Source organism: Aulonocara sp. 'chitande type north' Nkhata Bay, linkage group LG18 (genome assembly GCF_057382095.1).
Source record: "Aulonocara sp. 'chitande type north' Nkhata Bay isolate Kocher_YH1m ecotype deep benthic linkage group LG18, A_spYH_male_GT1.1, whole genome shotgun sequence".
NCBI lineage: Eukaryota > Metazoa > Chordata > Actinopteri > Cichliformes > Cichlidae > Aulonocara > Aulonocara sp. 'chitande type north' Nkhata Bay.
Window position 1 is genome coordinate 1,195,831 of NC_141361.1, and position 18,523 is coordinate 1,214,353.

The 18,523-nt window shown below is 44.6% G+C and overlaps 2 protein-coding genes across 2 annotated transcripts in view; one reads left to right on the forward strand and one right to left on the reverse strand.

The window, feature by feature from the left end:
• Positions 1 to 18,523, forward strand: part of LOC147307557 (M1-specific T cell receptor alpha chain-like) — a 156,298-nt gene that overhangs the window by 48,425 nt on the left and 89,350 nt on the right. The window lies entirely within an intron of this gene.
• On the reverse strand, positions 2,270 to 11,762 carry LOC147307561 (uncharacterized). Its single transcript, XM_086271798.1, has 2 exons — positions 11,489 to 11,762; positions 2,270 to 7,178 (listed from the first exon to the last, which is right to left on the reverse strand). The coding sequence occupies exons 1-2, from the start codon at positions 11,658 to 11,660 to the stop codon at positions 5,848 to 5,850; spliced, it is 1,503 nt and encodes a 500-aa protein (XP_086127924.1). The 5' UTR covers positions 11,661 to 11,762; the 3' UTR covers positions 2,270 to 5,847.

The following is an 18,523-nucleotide window of genomic DNA, read 5'->3' on the forward strand; positions in this document are numbered from 1 at the left end:
CCACCGGACACACCCCAGTCTACATCAACTTCCTGGCTGAATGCAGACAGCTCTCCTGAACTGCTTTAAACAGACCAAAAGGTCTCTCCAAACTATTCTCACACCTCAGCTTTCAAGCCACAGCCCTTCAGTTCCCACCTGCTACCTCAGGAGATCCCTAAGAAAACCCCCCTTCAATCCTTACCATGACCACCAGCGGGTCTTTAGATTGCTCCCATGACAGGCACCAATACCCTTGTGAACACTGGCCTTAGATTCTCTACTACCAAGTACACTTATGATCCACTTTGAGGTATCTGTTATAGCCAACACATGCCTAATTTAGCAGTGCTTCCCATCAGTGACGTGATGCTGCACATCCTAGAAACCAGTCTGCAGTGCTGAGGATCCACACACTTGAACACGCCTCATGAAGGCTACTTTCCAGACCATACAGCTCCCAGGATCACAGTGATGCATGAGCCTCTCCAGCTAGATATGTAGTGATTCATCGGGGGCAGAATCAATAGCCAACATAATTATGGTTTCGGACAGGATGAAATCATGATCTAAGTGAAGTTGAAATGACCTGTTACAACATGTTAGCAAAGTAAAAAGAAAGTAAAACGCTGTCAGAAAAATAAATACTTGAGTAAAATACAGATTTCTACAGTAACAAAGTATTTGTACTTCATTACTTCTCACCTCTGCAAATAGATCACACGGACAGCGTGAACACACTCTTTAAGTTTTAGTTTGTCATCTTCCTCTCGCAGTGATGACTACAGTCTCTTCAACTAACACTGGTCTCAGATCAGTACTCGACATATTTACGATGGAGTACCAGGGCCACATTAAGGAAAATATATATTACTGATCATTTTGAGAAAAAGCTGAGATGTGGAGATTGCAGTTGTTGTTTGAAGGCGAACTTCCTGTTTCCTCTGAGTCAGAGAGCTCGTACTTCAGAATCAGCTTTAGTTAAAGGAAGGAAATGATTTGTCTTCAGCTCATAAACACAGAGAGGCGATCAGCACGAGGATGCTGAAGAGATGCTGCAGAAGCTGCGTCTGCTCAACAGGAAGAGTAGGCCCGATTTGTCGAAAATGAAACAGCTGGTCGTGGACAGATGTGTCGTTGTCATGGTTACAGCCTTGTACAGTAAAGAGGATGGATGTTATATCACAGGACAGCTGATGAGTTTGTTTCACTGACTCGTCGACCGGGCGGGCACCATGGGGACATGAAAGACATTATGTACCTTCATGCTGCGAGGAAGGGCCAGCTGGACCGTTACAGGATTCAGGATGTCTTGAATGGAAAAGGGTCCCAGGAACCAGGGGGCCAGTTTCTTAGGCATTTTATAGAGAGAACCGCAGCAGGAGCAACAACTGAAACCGGCACATTTAGACTTCATCCTCTAAGTGATCAATAATATTTTTCTTAATGTGGTCCTGACACTTCGTCATATTTCGTTCGGTCTCTGCTAACAGGTTATTAATATTTCAGTGAATATTCTCTGTGTCTAAAATATTCTCTAGTTTTACATGAGCCCCATCCCCCCCTCAGAGGGACACTCACCTGTCCTGTGCAGCTTGATTTGGGGTTTCCAGGTGATATCCAGCAGTCTGCGCTGACGGTCGATCTCTTCCTCGTACTGGACGATCGTTTTTTCAAACTCCAAGAATATTTGTTCAGCAGCAGCAGTTAGTCGCTCGTTGATGAACTCTCTCAGATACTGAACTGAAGGCATCGTTGCTGCTGCAGCTCACACACTCAGCTCACACACCACAACACTCTCTGCTCTGTCGTCTGGTGTAACACGGTGAAGTTCCAGCAGAGGAAGCACAATTTTGTTTGTGTAAATACGAGATTATCATAAATATCATGAATGAAAAGGTTTGATTTCAGCAGATCTGGGGGATGTAAACTGGATGGCATGACAGACTTCCTCCAAGACACTCATTTTTGGATTTAAATGTTATATTTCTTTTCGTAAGGAAGTAAATTTTCTGTTTTGATCCCATAAAGCATGTAGCTAATGTGTGTGTGTGTGTTGCTTTATTTCATGGCTGCGTGCCTCCCCTGAGTGAAAACTCCTGCTTAAATATAGTTCCTCAGTTTGTTATACTGAAACACATGAGTCATGAGTAATCGTGTCTTATTAAACCTCCTGTTATTGTTATCGTTAGACACAAACCACAAATAATCTGCAGAAATATCTGACCCTGAATCTCACTTTAAGCATGAGAAGCATTAAGGAGCTCAGTGATGGAGAACATTTGGCTCGTTGTGCACACAGTGCAAAGTGCTCCCTCCTCCCTCCTCACAGTGATTCAAATGCTGCTAACAGTCTGTGAACCAGGAGGAAGAGGAAGTGAGAGAAGTGAGACTCAAAGAGGAGACAGAGGGCGACATCATCCAGTAGGCGGGGCTCTCCTTCTGCACTGTGTTCAACCACTGTGTCAATAATAAGTGCTGCTGTGAAGAGAACAATTCTCAGACTGAATGTTGAACATCAGCTAGTTTCTCCTGTTGATTTAAACCTTGTTGTACAGATGGAACATTGGCTGTGGATTATTCTTGCTGCTCTTTTCTTTGGTGAGATACAAACATCAACATGTTTCCTCTGCTTAAATAAATGTGTGAGTCTGATTAATGGTGAGTTTTTAATCATGTTTATTGATCCATCTCTTCCTCTGCATGTTCTGTTCTTCCTCAGAGTGTAAAGGAGAAGACAAAGTGATCCAGGAACAAGGAGATGTCATTGCTGCTGAAGGAGACACAGTTACACTTGGATGTAGATATGAAACAACAAGAACAGGCCCCACTTTGTTCTGGTATAAACAAGAAGTGAACCGTTACCCAAAGTATATGCTGAAATCTTTCTCAGAAACAACAGAAAAATCTGAAGAGTTCAACAACGACAGATTTGATGCTAAAATCAAGAAAGCAGAAAAGTCAGCTCCTCTGAAGATCCAGAAGCTTCAGCTGTCTGACTCTGCTGTGTACTACTGTGCTCTGCAGCCCACAGTGACAGGAAACAGCAAAACTCTGTACAAAAACCTTTGGAGCAAAGACAACAGAATACTCCACAACATCCACTAGAGGGAGCCACACACTGTTAAACCTCTCTGGTCTGTCAGGTAGAGTCTAGTTTCTCTTCACTCGTCTGGCACAGCTGTGACGAGTCCACCCGAGACAGCAGCAGCCAGAAGAGCAGAGCTGCTTCAAATCATCGCACAAAAACATTTTTCATGCCTGTACTTTGAGTTTACCTCTGAGGATGCAGATCACAAGTCTACAAACATTTAATGCAGCAGGACAAAGTCTGCGAAGCCTGTAGGAGCCTTAACAGGCAGCACACAAACCTGCTGCACTGTGAGGTCTGTTGTGTCTTCAGCTCCACATCCTGATGGTTACTCGAGTTATCAACACTTTAGGCCAAAACAATGTTTATTTCTGAAGAGCTTTTTACAACAGCGTGTTGAACACGGTCTTCATCTCGTTAGTGTCACCTCTGAAGATGTAGTGTGAACACAAGACGTCCTTCAAACAGAAGCCAGGGAGCTCGAGAGGGCTCCTCAGCTTTGGCGCTCAATCCACAAATAACCGAGACAATAACACAGACTTCAGTCAAACATGAGAACGTGACACGGACTGATGGAAGACCTCACGTCTGTGTGCCTGCGGTCAGCAAGGAAACCAGCTGACGCGCTGCTTCTCCACCTGTCCGGTTTTTAGATTTGCACGATTAGACATTAATGTAGCAGTGAGGACACCACAGAAACACACAAGCAGGAAACACTTACAGCTTTATCGTACGGATATTATATAAATTACATCTGTGCAGAAAGCAGGCAGGGTCAGGGACAGCCTTTATAGCAAACTAATGAATAAATACAGTCGTGTCCACTGACGCACAGCGACTCACAACAAACGCAAACATGAAGAGTGTAGCACACGTGTGTGAGACACAGCTACTGCTGAGCAGACAAAACGAAACGTGGAGACTTCGTCTGTGGTTTGAAATATTTACAGTACGTAGTGTCTGTGCAGGCGCGCTGACAGCACCGCGGCTGTTTCTCTAATAAATACAATCTGAACTATCAGTATATGAAACAAGTGATGCTAACAGTCATGTTACATTTGGCTGGGGTCTGCTGTAATCTGTGATCTAACCCATGCAGCGTGCTTGTTTCAGAGAGAGCAGCTGGGCAATAACGAGCCCTTCGTGGCTGCGCAGGCAGCACGACTTGCCCCGAAATGTAAAGTATCAAAAACAGATCTTCAGCTGTGAGTCTGGGTTTTGTAGATTAAAGTGGGGAACACACGCCAACTTCAATCTTACGCTGTCCTGACATCATTCACCTGCTGTTACTCTATTTAACCATGTGCAAAAACAAGATGGCACAGCCTGCATCATAGTTAGGGCTGTGCAATATGACGAAATATATCGGACGTTGAAATGTTATTTTATACGCTATCGTTTGTTTGTATATTCATAATACTGCAGTAAAATCCACTGTTTATGGTGATACGTTTTCATGGTTTGGCCACCACGTGGATGCACAGAGAATCCCAGCATGACCAGAGAAGACGAGGCAGAACCAGGTAGCTCAAACTGACGGACCAGTCCAATCTTTTTTTTTTTTTTTTTTTTGGTGCTGCATGGATTCATCCATATTCAACATCCTGGATGTTTCCCACAGATATAATAAGAAGGAATATGCACGTCTGCATTCAGCAATATTTTTTTACCATATTTGTATATTGTGTGAAAGATAATAGATGACAGGCTCACGAGAGAGACCGAGTTCATACTTCGAGTTACAGCGCTCCCGTTTTACACTTGTGAGTGTTTAACTGTACGCTTGGAGCCCTGGAACACATTAACACAGTCGAGTCATCCTCTCTGTGTTTTCTGCCAGCAAACCTGCAGTAAACAAGGGATTACTTCCTCTTTCGAGTGTAATGTGAGAATGCAGAAGCGGTTTCTTCCCATCCACTTTATTTACCGTCACACAAACAGCTAGAATTGACATCCTTTGGTTTTTCTTGCCAACTAGTCAAACTGCAGTTTGCATCAGTGACATAAATAAGACATTTTTGAGAAGTTTGGAATTCTTCAGTTATATTCACAAAGATGTTTTCAGTTGAGTTGAATCAGTTCATCTTAACAGTTGATGCCAAATTTGAAGAAACGATATCGGCTTCTTTAGAATGAAGAGGACCATTAAACAAGCTGAAAAACAAAAAGTAGCTCCAGCCATCACTTTGAGCATAAAAACAAATGTATACTGTAGAGAACTTGTGTCAGACTTCATATAAACATATAATCAGTATTTGAGACTTTGCAAAACCAGCAAAGTCTCCATTAAGACAGTCCAAGTGTAGAAGGAGAGGGTATAGTGCTGCTAGAAAGTGGGAGTTATTTGTGAATTAGTTAACCCATAATGTTGTTTGGTTCATTCAGAATAATTTATTTCTCAAAATTACAGGAATTAAATGAAGTTCTGTGCCTGATAACTTAAAGGGAAACTTTCCAAGAGGTTCCCAGACTGTGAAACAAATAATAAATGAGTCAGTACGGAAGCACCAGTTGAGTTTGACCCAGCATGTTTTGTATAGGACTGTGTGTGTGTGTGTGTGTGACAGAAGGGGGTTTGCCTGTTGCTTACTCTTCATCTTACTCTTCTTAAATTCCCAGCTGTTTTCCAGGTAATGTTCTCACACTTCTTTTGCATCTCCTGTTTCTCACACTGGCTGCTTTGACTATAATCCCTTCCTACAAGCACACATGCATGCATGCACACACACATGGCCCTGCCTTTTTAACTGGCCACCAGGTGAACAACAACAACAACCTCACAGAGAGTCTTTTCCCACAGAAATGTCCGACTTCAGCGTCTCAGCTGTGTGAGTTTTCATGTGCACCAACAAACCACCATTTTTACTGAAACTCATCCCGCAGATTTTACACGAGTACGGCTTCTCGCCGGTGTGAATTCTCATGTGCACCAACAGAGTACATTTTGTAGTGAAACTTTTCCCACAGGTTTTACAAGTATACGGTCTCTTGCCCGAGTGGATTCTCATGTGGACCAACAAACTGCCGCGCTCCGTAAAACCTTTCCCACACGTTTCGCAGGAATACGGCTTCTCGTCCGTGTGCACCGCCTTGTGCTTTTTAAGTGCCGATAAGTAACAAAAGCGCTCGCCGCAGGCGTTACAAACGTACGGCTTCTCGCCCGAGTGGATTCTCATGTGCACCAGCAGATTACCTTTTCGAGTAAAACTGTTCCCACACGTTTCACAAGAATACAGGTTCCCCCCTGTGTGAACTCTCATGTGGCCCAGTAAAGTACTATTTGTAGTGAAACTTTTCCCGCAGGTTTTACAAGTATACGGTCTCTCGCCCGAGTGGATTTTCATGTGGACCAACAAATTGCCGCGCTCCGTAAAACCTTTCCCACACGTTTTGCAGGAATACGGCTTCTCGCCCGTGCGCACCGCCTTGTGCTTTTTAAGTGCCGATAAGTAACAAAAGCGCTCGCCGCAGGCGTTACAAACGTACGGCTTCTCGCCCGAGTGGATTCTCATGTGCACCAGCAGACTACCTTTTCGAGTAAAACTGTTCCCACACGTTTCACAAGAATACAGCTTCTCCCCTGTGTGAACTCTCATGTGGCCCAGTAAAGTACTATTTTTAGTGAAACTTTTCCCACACGTTTTGCAGGAGTACGGCTTTTCGCCCGAGTGGACTGCCATGTGTCTCTTAAATGCTAACGGGTCACTAAAAGGCTTAAAGACCTTTCCACAAACATTGCATTTTAGAGATTTGGGGACTATGTCGGTGTTACACTGACTCTCTGATGTGGGAAAGATTTCTGCGTTGCTACTCTGACTTGTGTTTCTAGTGGCAGTTGAAGTAGAATCGAAACTCTCGCTTCCTTCCTGATTTCGGCTTTCGTAGAGAAGAGAGCTGCGAGAGCCGAGCTGGTCGCTGTCCAGGTCAGGTTCACTGAGATCGTCATAAGTTACAGTCACCATAAAGGTACCAGTCTCCTCCTTCTGTGCACGCTGCTCCCCGTCCTGACTGATGCACAGCTCCTCCTGTTCCTCTTTAATCTGTAGAGACTGTGTTCGGCTCCTCTGCTGAACCTCCTCCTCCTCACAGACATGTTGCTGTTGGAGGTCTGAAGGCACAAATGGAGACACACAAACAAAAAGTTGTCAGAGAAATTCAGCTGAGCCAGCAGTGTGAACATGACAGACGCCTCAGGCGGCACCGATTACCACTGCAGAAGCACCGACTGCATTCTACTTTGATGAGTTCATATACAAACAAAACTTTTCAAGGCAAACAAATATTTATTCAACAATTTCCCCCAAACTGCACTAAGTTAGAGGATCTGACGGAGGCGCAAAAATCTAGCTGAAAATGAGCTGCTGACATATTTTCCTTCAACAAACAAAAGCATCTTGAACAACACAAATGTCGCGTGTTTCCATCATGTTGCTGCATGTTTGCAACACCAGACAACAGGAAATCGACTCTGAGCCACTTTGGCTTCCTTAGCGTCTGTAAAATGTTCAGCCGGGTCGGACGATTTGGTGTCCGATTACGTTTGTTGTTAAGAATGCTTTCTTGGTGCTCCCCGTCCCCCCGAGGTTCCCTTTAGAATGAGGTGCTTCCGTGCAAACAACGTGCTTGTGTGTGACTGTTTGACCTGCCACCGGGCGGACCAGCTCGTTATCAGACACAGGAGCGACTGACCGGCTGTTCTTTGCTGTTCTGCTTTCACACTCAGCACCACAGGCAGACAGTACAACATCTGCATCGCTGCAGATCTGTCACTCTCCTGCTCCGTTCCCTAACTCGTGCACAAGGCGTTAAGATAAACACTGACAGACCTCAGCTTGGCAGGAACTTGAACTCCCTGACCTGGAGGGGTCGCTCCTCCCCTTGTCGACTGAGCTCAGATCTTTTTCCTGCTGCTTCCCACTCAGCTGTGAACAACCCCACTGCAAGCTAAAAGTCACCGTCTAATGCAGTGTTTCCCATCCACTGTGCCGCGGCACAAAGGTGTGCTGTGAGCAATTATTTAAAAAACATTTAATAATTACTGGAAATAATAAAATCATTTCTGGGCATCTGTGCTTTCAATGAGGTGACTGGTAGAGCAGTTACTCTTTCACGTCAGTGGGTAGCGCAATATGACCTTGTTGAGTTAAGCCAATAGGATTACTGATGCGCACGCTACGTGGCAGCTGCAAGACGTACAACAAAGATGGATAAATATTTGAAAAGAAGAACTGCAGGCTCCGAACTGGACCCTGGATAAAATTCTAATCAGAAGACGAGCGGTGGTCGAAAGAAAGCAAAAATGGTGAGTTTGAGGCAATACAGCGAAAGTTATCCTTCCTTTGAATTTAGCTTCAGTGGAGATCCGACTGCACCGACTCTGGTGTGTTTGGGGAGAAGCTCTCAAACAGTGCCGCGGTCCCAAGCAGGCTTTGACGTCATCTCCGTACAAAACATCCCTCAAACAAGAACACAGACTATTTTGTTTGTGAACTCGCTGATAAACGGGTAACTTTAATGAGAAAAAACACGAAGGTGAAGATGCAGAGACGTTACTACTACCTGGCTGCAATGCCATTGTGAATGAGATGCTCGCCCTGACGCGGTTAAAGAAAGTCCCGCCCTCAGACGTATCGACGACACATCCGCAGACATTGAAAGTGTGGTTTGGGAGAAGATGCGCATCAGTGGGAAGTTTGCAGCGCAGCTTGATGAGTCTACGGACATTAGTGGACATTCCCAACTCTTGGCCAATGTGTGTTTTGTGGATGGAGACTCCATCAGGGAAAACAACAGGAGAGGAAATTTTTCAGGTTACATCCGAATATTTGAACAAAGAGGACTGAAGTGGGAAAACTGCACGAGTGGCTGCTCTGACGGAGCAGCAAACACCCAGATGTTACTGTTACGCACTGTTTTCTGCACCGTGAGGCTGCCAAGACTTTACCAGCAGACCTGGCTCCTGTGCTGGATGATGTTGTGCACATCGTAAACTTCATCAAAACTTTGTTAAATTTGGGTCTTCAATTCCTGCCAGAACATCATCTTTGTGTTCATCTAGTCAGGACCAGGTTTAACACTGAGGACTAACTTGCCATTATATGTACTGCATCAGGCTACAGTGTGTCATTTTGGAACAAGCCTGGTTGGTGGTGTGCCATGGGATATTTTTAATCTAGAAAATGTGCCACGACTCAAAAAAGGTTGAAAAACACTGGTCTAATGAGCCCAAGTCCACAGAAACAGAAACGCTCTGCCTTCTGGCTGCAGCTGAAGTTGTGTCCATAAAAGTTCTGAGCAGAGTCAGCGGGTCTGCTTTCTGACTACAGTGTGAACCAAGCTCTACCTGCATTCACACAAGGACCAAACTGTCCATCCCAGACTCCCAAAACACTCCCCACAGGACACCCGAGGGCTTGCTGCCTTCTCCCAGTCCAAAACAAAGAACTGAGACGTGTAATCCCCCTGAGGGGCGACTCTCATCCATCCTACCCGGCCGTGTATTCAGGTTCGGGGATATGTGAAAATATTTCCAGGACAGTTGTCAGTCCAATGACCAATCATAGGTGATATACTCGCACAGGTGACTTTTTGATGGGCGGAGTGATCATGAACAGACTGATTCACCCATTTAGAATTTATACATTTTGTTTGGAGGTTATATTTGACCGTCTGTTGTTTCAGTTTTAATACAGATGCTCTTTCAATTATTCAATCATTTAGTTATTTATTTGAAATGCGCCAAATCACACAAAAGACTTTACATCAGAGATTTTTTAATGTTCGCTGGAAGAGACGTTTTAATTTTTAACTTACTTTTTGTTTAATTTTGCACTTGTTGTTTGGTTGAGTGTGTGAGACAGATAAACACGGTTAGAGGCAGCTTCTTTCTGGGCTCATCACCTCCGATGTCCGAACACGAACAGATGCAGTCTGGTTAAAATGGTCACTGGTGTCCTTTGTGACAGAAGAATGCCAGACCGACTCAAGGGAAGTCTACACACGGTGGTCCGCCCAGTAGCCCTGTATGGCTCCGTATGTTGGCCCGCGAAAGGCTCAGCCGATCGTTGATGGTCGATATGTTCGTTCAAACCTTACCGTGTGTCTGCTTTAGTGACCTCGGCCACAGTGATGGTCCCACAGTTGTGTTCTGGGCTCGCTGTGATTCTCCGTTGGCAGCCTGGTGGCAGACCGTAGGAGCTACAGACTACCTGCACAGATCATCGAGGCAGCGTCCAAAGTGCACCCAGCCTGTGGCTCCTGTGCTTCTGTTGTTTTCATCAGCCAGGCGCAGAGAAGAGAGGTTCTAACATACAACGAGCTGAAGTCAAACCGAGTGTCCAAAGCAGTGAACAATGTCCACTGCAGACACAGCTCGTCCTTTTGTTGATCTTCTGTTTTTTCATACTTTTTCCATCTCTGTTTCAGCCAGCTTGTCAACCAATCAGGATTCAGCGTGACCACAGTCAGGCATTAACTGTTGGGTTTTAAAGGGTACAGTAAAGGACTGAAACATGCTGGGTGCTCTGTATGCAGTGCACAAATCCAAGCAACAGTCAGGACCTGTTCCCCGACCCAGAGGCACAGGAAAGTAGTCCTGTGTGGAAACACCCACAGAGGGGATACGAGTGCCACAGAAGGCAAATCCAGGCCAGAGTGCAGCCGTCTCCAGCAGCTTCGTTTTATAACACGAGCTGTGCGTTTTGGCAAGCCCGACTACATCCTGCTGGTATCGCTCGTCCACCAGAGAAGTGGCTTTCCTCACCTCTGTGGCCAGACTGGTCAGAGATGAAACTGCTCGAGGCACAAAGAACTGAACCCCTAAAGCCCCTCGCGCAGCTTTTTATGGGCTGTGGCCCCCAGACACTCACTCCAGGCCCGGCTCCAGGATAGGGCCTGGTACAGCTACACAAACCCCTCCAGCACCACAAACAGCTGCTGATTCACACACAGACAGAACAGGTGTGTTTAGATGAAGATAAAGTGGAACTGGTTTCAAACAGTCCTCAGCACAGCAGCAGATCACAGCGCTGAGGACGAGCAACAGCCTGCAGATCAGTCACATTAGATATTTTATTATTGCACAGCGACTTCATGTTTCCAACATTTGTTTGCAACTTTCACAAGTGCAACAGGAAACATACATTTATATAAACGTTATATTTATATGTATAAACTCCATCTGGAATAAATAATGTGCTCTGAAGCTCGACTTTTGATGTTTTCCAACTTTGACAGCAAACATAAAGGAACTGATTGAGTGATCCAGGTCAGAGAAAAGCTCAAATCCACCAGCTGCTGTTTGCATGCAGCGCAGTCCTGTCCTCTGTTTGCTCTTTGTTAGCTCACATCAAAAAGTCCTCACAATCAGAAACGTCCCGCAGAGCTGTGATCAGGATCCTCCCTCAGAGGGACACTCACCTGTCCTGTGCAGCTTGATTTGGGGTTTCCAGGTGATATCCAGCAGTCTGCGCTGACGGTCGATCTCTTCCTCGTACTGGACGATCGTTTTTTCAAACTCCAAGAATATTTGTTCAGCAGCAGCAGTTAGTCGCTCGTTGATGAACTCTCTCAGATACTGAACTGAAGGCATCGTTGCTGCCGCAGCTCACACACTCAGCTCACACACTCAGCTCACACACTCAGCTCACACACTCAGCTCACACAACAACACAACAACACTCGGCTCGGTCACATAGGAACAAAGCTAATGCTACTTCCGCATTTGTGCAGTTCACTTCCGTCTACTGTTGCACAAGGGAAGTTCCGCCAAAACAGGACATTTTACTCGTTGTTCCGCCTTTAAAAAAGTTCTTATCATTGAGGTTTTAGTTGGGATATTTTTTCTGGATTTCTTAATAACAAAAATACATCCGAACAGATTCTAAACATGAAACAGTGACGAAAAAGATCGTTCATGAATAAAACACTGTGAATTTCATCTTGCAAACTGTCTCATGATATTCAACTCATGTCTCATCTAATCGTGGATGGAAATCAGTTTTTGTGTTAGTGTGGGCGTACACGAGCAGCGTAAAATAGAAAAAGGGTTTATTCATGTATTTGCTAACAGAAAGAGTGATCAATCCTACTGAATCCAGCCTGTCAGTAATGTTTAATACTTAACATCACTGTATATTTTACTGTTTCACTCACTTCGATGTTGGAGGTTCAAAATCATCCACAGGCCCCGCCCACATACGTCCAGCTCAACCAATGAGATGATTTCTGTCTGGAGAGCAAAAAGTTTGAGGAAATAAAAGCACAACCTGGTGAATCTGCTGCAGTGGAAGAACATTGTTCATGTGCTGTCTGTCTGTCTTCAGCAGCTCCAAAGACATGTTGCTGCACCTCTTTTTGTTTTCATCTCACTTCATGGGTGAACTTTTGTCTCTTTCTCAGAACGCAACATTTCTTTCTCTGCTCTGAACTCTGCTAGAAATGAATCATTGGTCTGGAGGATTGTAGATTTTTACTTCTGTCCTACTTTTCCTCATTTCCACTGTCTTCTCCTCTCAGCCTCATGGACAATGTTAGTCTGATGGCTTCATTTTCTCTACTTTTTCCAGGACTAACAGCTGGAGACTCAATCACTCCTCAACGACCTGAAGTCACTGAAACAGAAGGAGAATCTGTCAAACTCACATGTAGCTATGAGACAACTTCAAGTTATCCTCTACTTCACTGGTACAGACATCATTCTGACCTTCAGGCTCCTCAGTTTATACTCTGGAAAGGAAGGAGACAGCAGACAGGTGAATATATTCCTGATAAACGTTATAAATCAGAAACATCACCTACAACAACTAATCTGACCATAGCAGCCCTAACCCTGGCAGACACAGCTCTCTACTACTGTGCTCTAGAAACACAGTGATACAAAGTGTAGAAGAGGCTGTACAAAAACCTGAACACAGATATCTGACTACTCTTCAAAGAGGAGGGAAGTGGTATTCAAAGCACAGCTTCATATCAGATGGATTCTGCTAATTCCTGTTTTATCAGAGTCACTGTGGTTACAGTTTGACAATTAGTCAGTGATTCAGCAGCCTGATGGATAGAAACTCTTTTTGAGATTGTTCTTCCTTGCTTTCACACTCCTGTAGCGACTGCCAGATAGCAGGAGTGTGAACAGTGTGTGCTGTGGGTGGGGCCTTTCCTTGATGATGTTGTGAGTCCTTTGCATGACCCGAGTGTTGTAAATGTCCTGCAGTGGTGGGAGGGGTACTCCATAGATGAGTCGATTACACGCTGGAGAGCCTTCCTGTCCTGAGTGGTGCTGTTCCCGTACCACACTGTGATGGAGTTTGTCAGGATACTCTCCACTGTGCATTTGTGAAAGTTGCTGAGCAGTTTAGAGGTTAATCCAGATTTTCTCAGCTTCCTTAGGAAGAAGAGTTGTTGTTGAGCCTTGTTGATGATCTACTGTGTGTCATGGGTCCAGGTGAGATGTTCACTGATGTGAGTGCTGAGGAATTTGAAGATCTTCACCCTCTCCACCCGAGTCCTGTTGATGTATAGTGGGGCGTGCTGCTCTCTCCTGATTCTTGGGTCAATAATCATCTCCTTAGTCTTAGCATTTAAGGAGAGATAATTTTCCAGGCACCATGACAGCAGCTGAGCCACCTCTTCCCTGTAAGCAGCCTCCTTTTTACTAGTGATCAGCCCCATGATGGCTGTGTCGCCAATGAACTTAATGATGGAGGTGTTGCTCTGGAAGGGGACACAGTCGTAGCTGAAGAGGACGTACAGGAGTGGACTGAGCACTGGTTCCAAGTGTCTGTCTCCTGTTTCATAATCAGGAGACAGACACTATCTCTACTTTCAAGATTAGGCTTCAAACTTTCCATTTTGCTAAAGCATATAGTTAGGGCTGGACCAGGTGACCCTGAATCCAGGTTTCTCTCTGGCTCCACCCACTGATGCTGAACTCAGCCAATGAGATGGTTTCAGCCAGCCTGATGTTGAGGAGAAGGCTGTGCAGCAGAGAGGCTGCTTAGTCTTTTCATTCTGCTGAACTTTGTTCATCTGCTGTGTGACTTCAGCACCTGAAACATGTTCCTTTACCTGTTTGTACTTTTCTCTCACTGCATAGGTGAGTGTTAGAACACAGAAAAGTCTCATGGTGACAAGATTTGATCAGAGTTATTATTAGCAGATTTCTTCATCTCATTATGCTCACAAAGGAAGAAAAAGACTGACTGACATGAATCATTCATTTGCAGCTTTGGGCTCCATGAACAGCATAAAGCAGGAACGTGCTGAAGAAGCTGTTGCAGAGCGAGGAAACATCAACCTGACCTGTACATATGATGGTTCTATCTACAATATCCAGTGGTACCGACAATACCAGAGATCCAGACCAGAGTTCCTGCTCTACATCACAGAGGGAGGATCAGTTCATCGAGCTGTGTCGGGATTCAAATTCAAATTCAAATTCAAATTTTATTTGTCACGTACACAGTCATACACAGTACGATATGCAGTGAAATGCTTAGACAACTGCTCGTGACCTAAAGAAAAAAAAAGGAAAAGGCTATGAATAAGATAGGAAATAAATATGAAAAATTAAGGTTAAAAATGAAATAACTGTACAACAAAATACACAATACACAATATAGAACTATATAAGAATGTATGAAGAAATATAAATAAATAAATATATATATATATACACACACACAATAACAGCACCTGTACAAGTATTAACTGGAAATGAAGAATATAGTGACCAGTGTTGTGCAATCCACATTATGTCTTGTGCAGTGCAAATATGCTTAAAGTGATTTAAGTGATAACAATGTCCAGAATGTCCAGTGTGTGTGTAAGAACTATATGTGTGGGTCAGTACTGTGTGGTGGTGTGATTGAGAGACCGTATCGGCTGCGGGAAGAAGCTCCTCCTCAGTCTCTTTCACCTGCGACCTTGACAGAACTCCGTCCCATTGATTTGTCTTTATGTCATTTCATATGTAAATTCAAGCTAAAACAGTCTAAGTAGCTGTATCCATGGTTGCAATCTCCTTCCTAACCCACACAACACATGAACACAACTTCTTGCCTGTGTGACTCCATATGCGACCTTTCAAATGTGAGGATTCTTTGAGTGCCCTCTTGTGGTGAGTCAAATGACAGCTTTGAACCTGTTCCCACATGTTTTACATGGATAAGGCTTCTCACCCACGTGGACTCTGTGATGTTTCTTCATTCTAGACTTTTTCTTACAGGCTTTTCCAAAAATATCAATTTTTAGAGACGTTTTAGTAATATGATGATTGGGACACACACCTGGACATCTATATTCCCACCTTGATAATTCATAATTTCCAGGACTCTTTTGTGCTTTGTTGCCTTCACAGTGGACATTTATGTTCAGGAGTTTCTCAAAGACTCCCTCCACCACCGGACACACCCCAGTCTACATCAACTTCCTGGCTGAATGCAGACAGCTCTCCTGAACTGCTTTAAACAGACCAAAAGGTCTCTCCAAACTATTCTCACACCTCAGCTTTCAAGCCACAGCCCTTCAGTTCCCACCTGCTACCTCAGGAGATCCCTAAGAAAACCCCCCTTCAGTCCTTACCATGACCACCAGCGGGTCTTTAGATTGCTCCCATGACAGGCACCAATACCCTTGTGAACACTGGCCTTAGATTCTCTACTACCAAGTACACTTATGATCCACTTTGAGGTATCTGTTATAGCCAACACATGCCTAATTTAGCAGTGCTTCCCATCAGTGACGTGATGCTGCACATCCTAGAAACCAGTCTGCAGTGCTGAGGATCCACACACTTGAACACGCCTCATGAAGGCTACTTTCCAGACCATACAGCTCCCAGGATCACAGTGATGCATGAGCCTCTCCAGCTAGATATGTAGTGATTCATCGGGGGCAGAATCAATAGCCAACATAATTATGGTTTCGGACAGGAGGAAATCATGATCTAAGTGAAGTTGAAATGACCTGTTACAACATGTTAGCAAAGTAAAAAGAAAGTAAAACGCTGTCAGAAAAATAAATACTTGAGTAAAATACAGATTTCTATAGTAACAAAGTATTTGTACTTCATTACTTCTCATCTCTGCAAATAGATGACACGGACAGCGTGAACACACTCTTTAAGTTTTAGTTTGTCATCTTCCTCTCGCAGTGATGACTACAGTCTCTTCAACTAACACTGGTCTCAGATCAGTACTCGACATATTTACGATGGAGTACCAGGGCCACATTAAGGAAAATATATATTACTGATCATTTTGAGAAAAAGCTGAGATGTGGAGATTGCAGTTGTTGTTTGAAGGCGAACTTCCTGTTTCCTCTGAGTCAGAGAGCTCGTACTTCAGAATCAGCTTTAGTTAAAGGAAGGAAATGATTTGTCTTCAGCTCATAACCACAGAGAGGCGATCAGCACGAGGATGCTGAAGAGATGCTGCAGAAGCTGCGTCTGCTCAACAGGAAGAGAAGGCCCGATTTGTCGAAAATGAAACAGCTGGTCGTGGACAGATGTGTCGTCGTCATGGTTACAGCCAGTAAAAAGGATGGATGTTATGTCACAGGACAGCTGATCAGTTTGTTTCACTGACTCGTCGACCGGGCGGGTGGCGGGAGCCCGGAGGGCGGGCACCATGGGGACATGAAAGACATTATGTACCTTCATGCTGCGAGGAAGGGCCAGCTGGACCGTTACAGGATTCAGGATGTCTTGAATGGAAAAGGGTCCCAGGAACCAGGGGGCCAGTTTCTTAGGCATTTTATAGAGAGAACCGCAGCAGGAGCAACAACTGAAACCGGCACATTTAGACTTCATCCTCTAAATGATCAATAATATTTTTCTTAATGTGGTCCTGACACTTCGTCATATTTCGTTCGGTCTCTGCTAACAGGTTATTAATATTTCAGTGAATATTCTCTGTGTCTAAAATATTCTCTAGTTTTACATGAGCCCCATCCCCCCCTCAGAGGGACACTTGTCACACAGTGGAAATTTGTGTTTTTGTGTTTTTATGTTTTATCGATCTGTGTATTGGTACATAGTGTTGATTATATTTGCATGATTTTATTGTGATATTTATATTGCATGTTTGTTTATTGATATTTATACTGCATGGTTTTATCCTCATATTTATATTATGTGTGTTAATGTTGTACCATGTTCCTTTAATCCACTGTGGACTAAACAGACAATTGTAGGCACCTGTGAGGTGGGGGCGTTCCCCAAGGTGGCCTATCAGCCGCCAGGTTGACCTGTTAAAGGGGATAGTGAGCGCAGAGACAAGAAGAAGGAGCGACGCACGAAGGGTGAGCAGGAGAAAAAGGAGCGCGTGCAAGCCCGCACGTGTGTGTGGAAGGAACTGCTGCCTGACTGTGGGGTGCCGCGAGTCGTTCGGCGATCCAGTCCCAATGGCGGGAACGGCAACAGTGGGTGGCGATGGCCGCAATTCACAACAGGGCAGGGATGCCCCTCTGCCTGCATCTGACGGTGAGACGAGGGAGGCCGTGTTCAGGTGTGGAGTGGGGCGGGACTGTGCGGCGACGCGCTGTCAGGAGGAGACAGGTCTGCGATAGGAGCCTCCTCCCTGGTCTGCTGCTGGCGAGTTTTACCATACCGGAAGAGAAGTTCCTCTCCTGTCTCTTTCAGATAAGGACCATTCGCCCATGTGTGGCTGGACTGTGGGATTATGGGACTGTGGGAAGGTAATTTTAGCATGTGGAAAATATTTTTTAAGCCTTGTTTTAATAGTGTATAGTTATTTCTGCCGGCAGGGTTTTTAGCGGGTTGCAACACTATTTTTATTGTATACGGGGAATTTTATCTTGTATTTGTGACTCTGGCTGTGGTTTTTTTTTTTTTTTTTTTTTATCCTGGAAATAAATGGTGTTTGAAGCCAGCTAAGTTTCTGTGCCCTGAGCGCTCACTCCCCTTCCTCTTGTATGTGAACAGACGTGGTGGTGAAGATTTAGGTCCACCAGTCTTACGGCTACACACTCACCTGTCCTGTGCAGCTTGATTTGGGGTTTCCAGGTGATATCCAGCAGTCTGCGCTGACGGTCGATCTCTTCCTCGTACTGGACGATCGTTTTTTCAAACTCCAAGAATATTTGTTCAGCAGCAGCAGTTAGTCGCTCGTTGATGAACTCTCTCAGATACTGAACTGAAGGCATCGTTGCTGCCGCAGCTCACACACTCAGCTCACACACAATAACACTCTCTGCTCTGTCGTCTGGTGTAACATGGTGAAGTTCCAGCACAATTTTGTTTGTGTAAATACGAGATTATCATGAATGAAAAGGTTTGATTTCAGCAGATCTGGGGGATGTAAACTGGATGGCATGACAGACTTCCTCCAAGACACTCATTTTTGGATTTAAATGTTATATTTCTTTTCGTAAGGAAGTAAATTTTCTGTTTTGATCCCATAAAGCATGTAGCTAGTGTGTGTGTGTGTGTGTGTG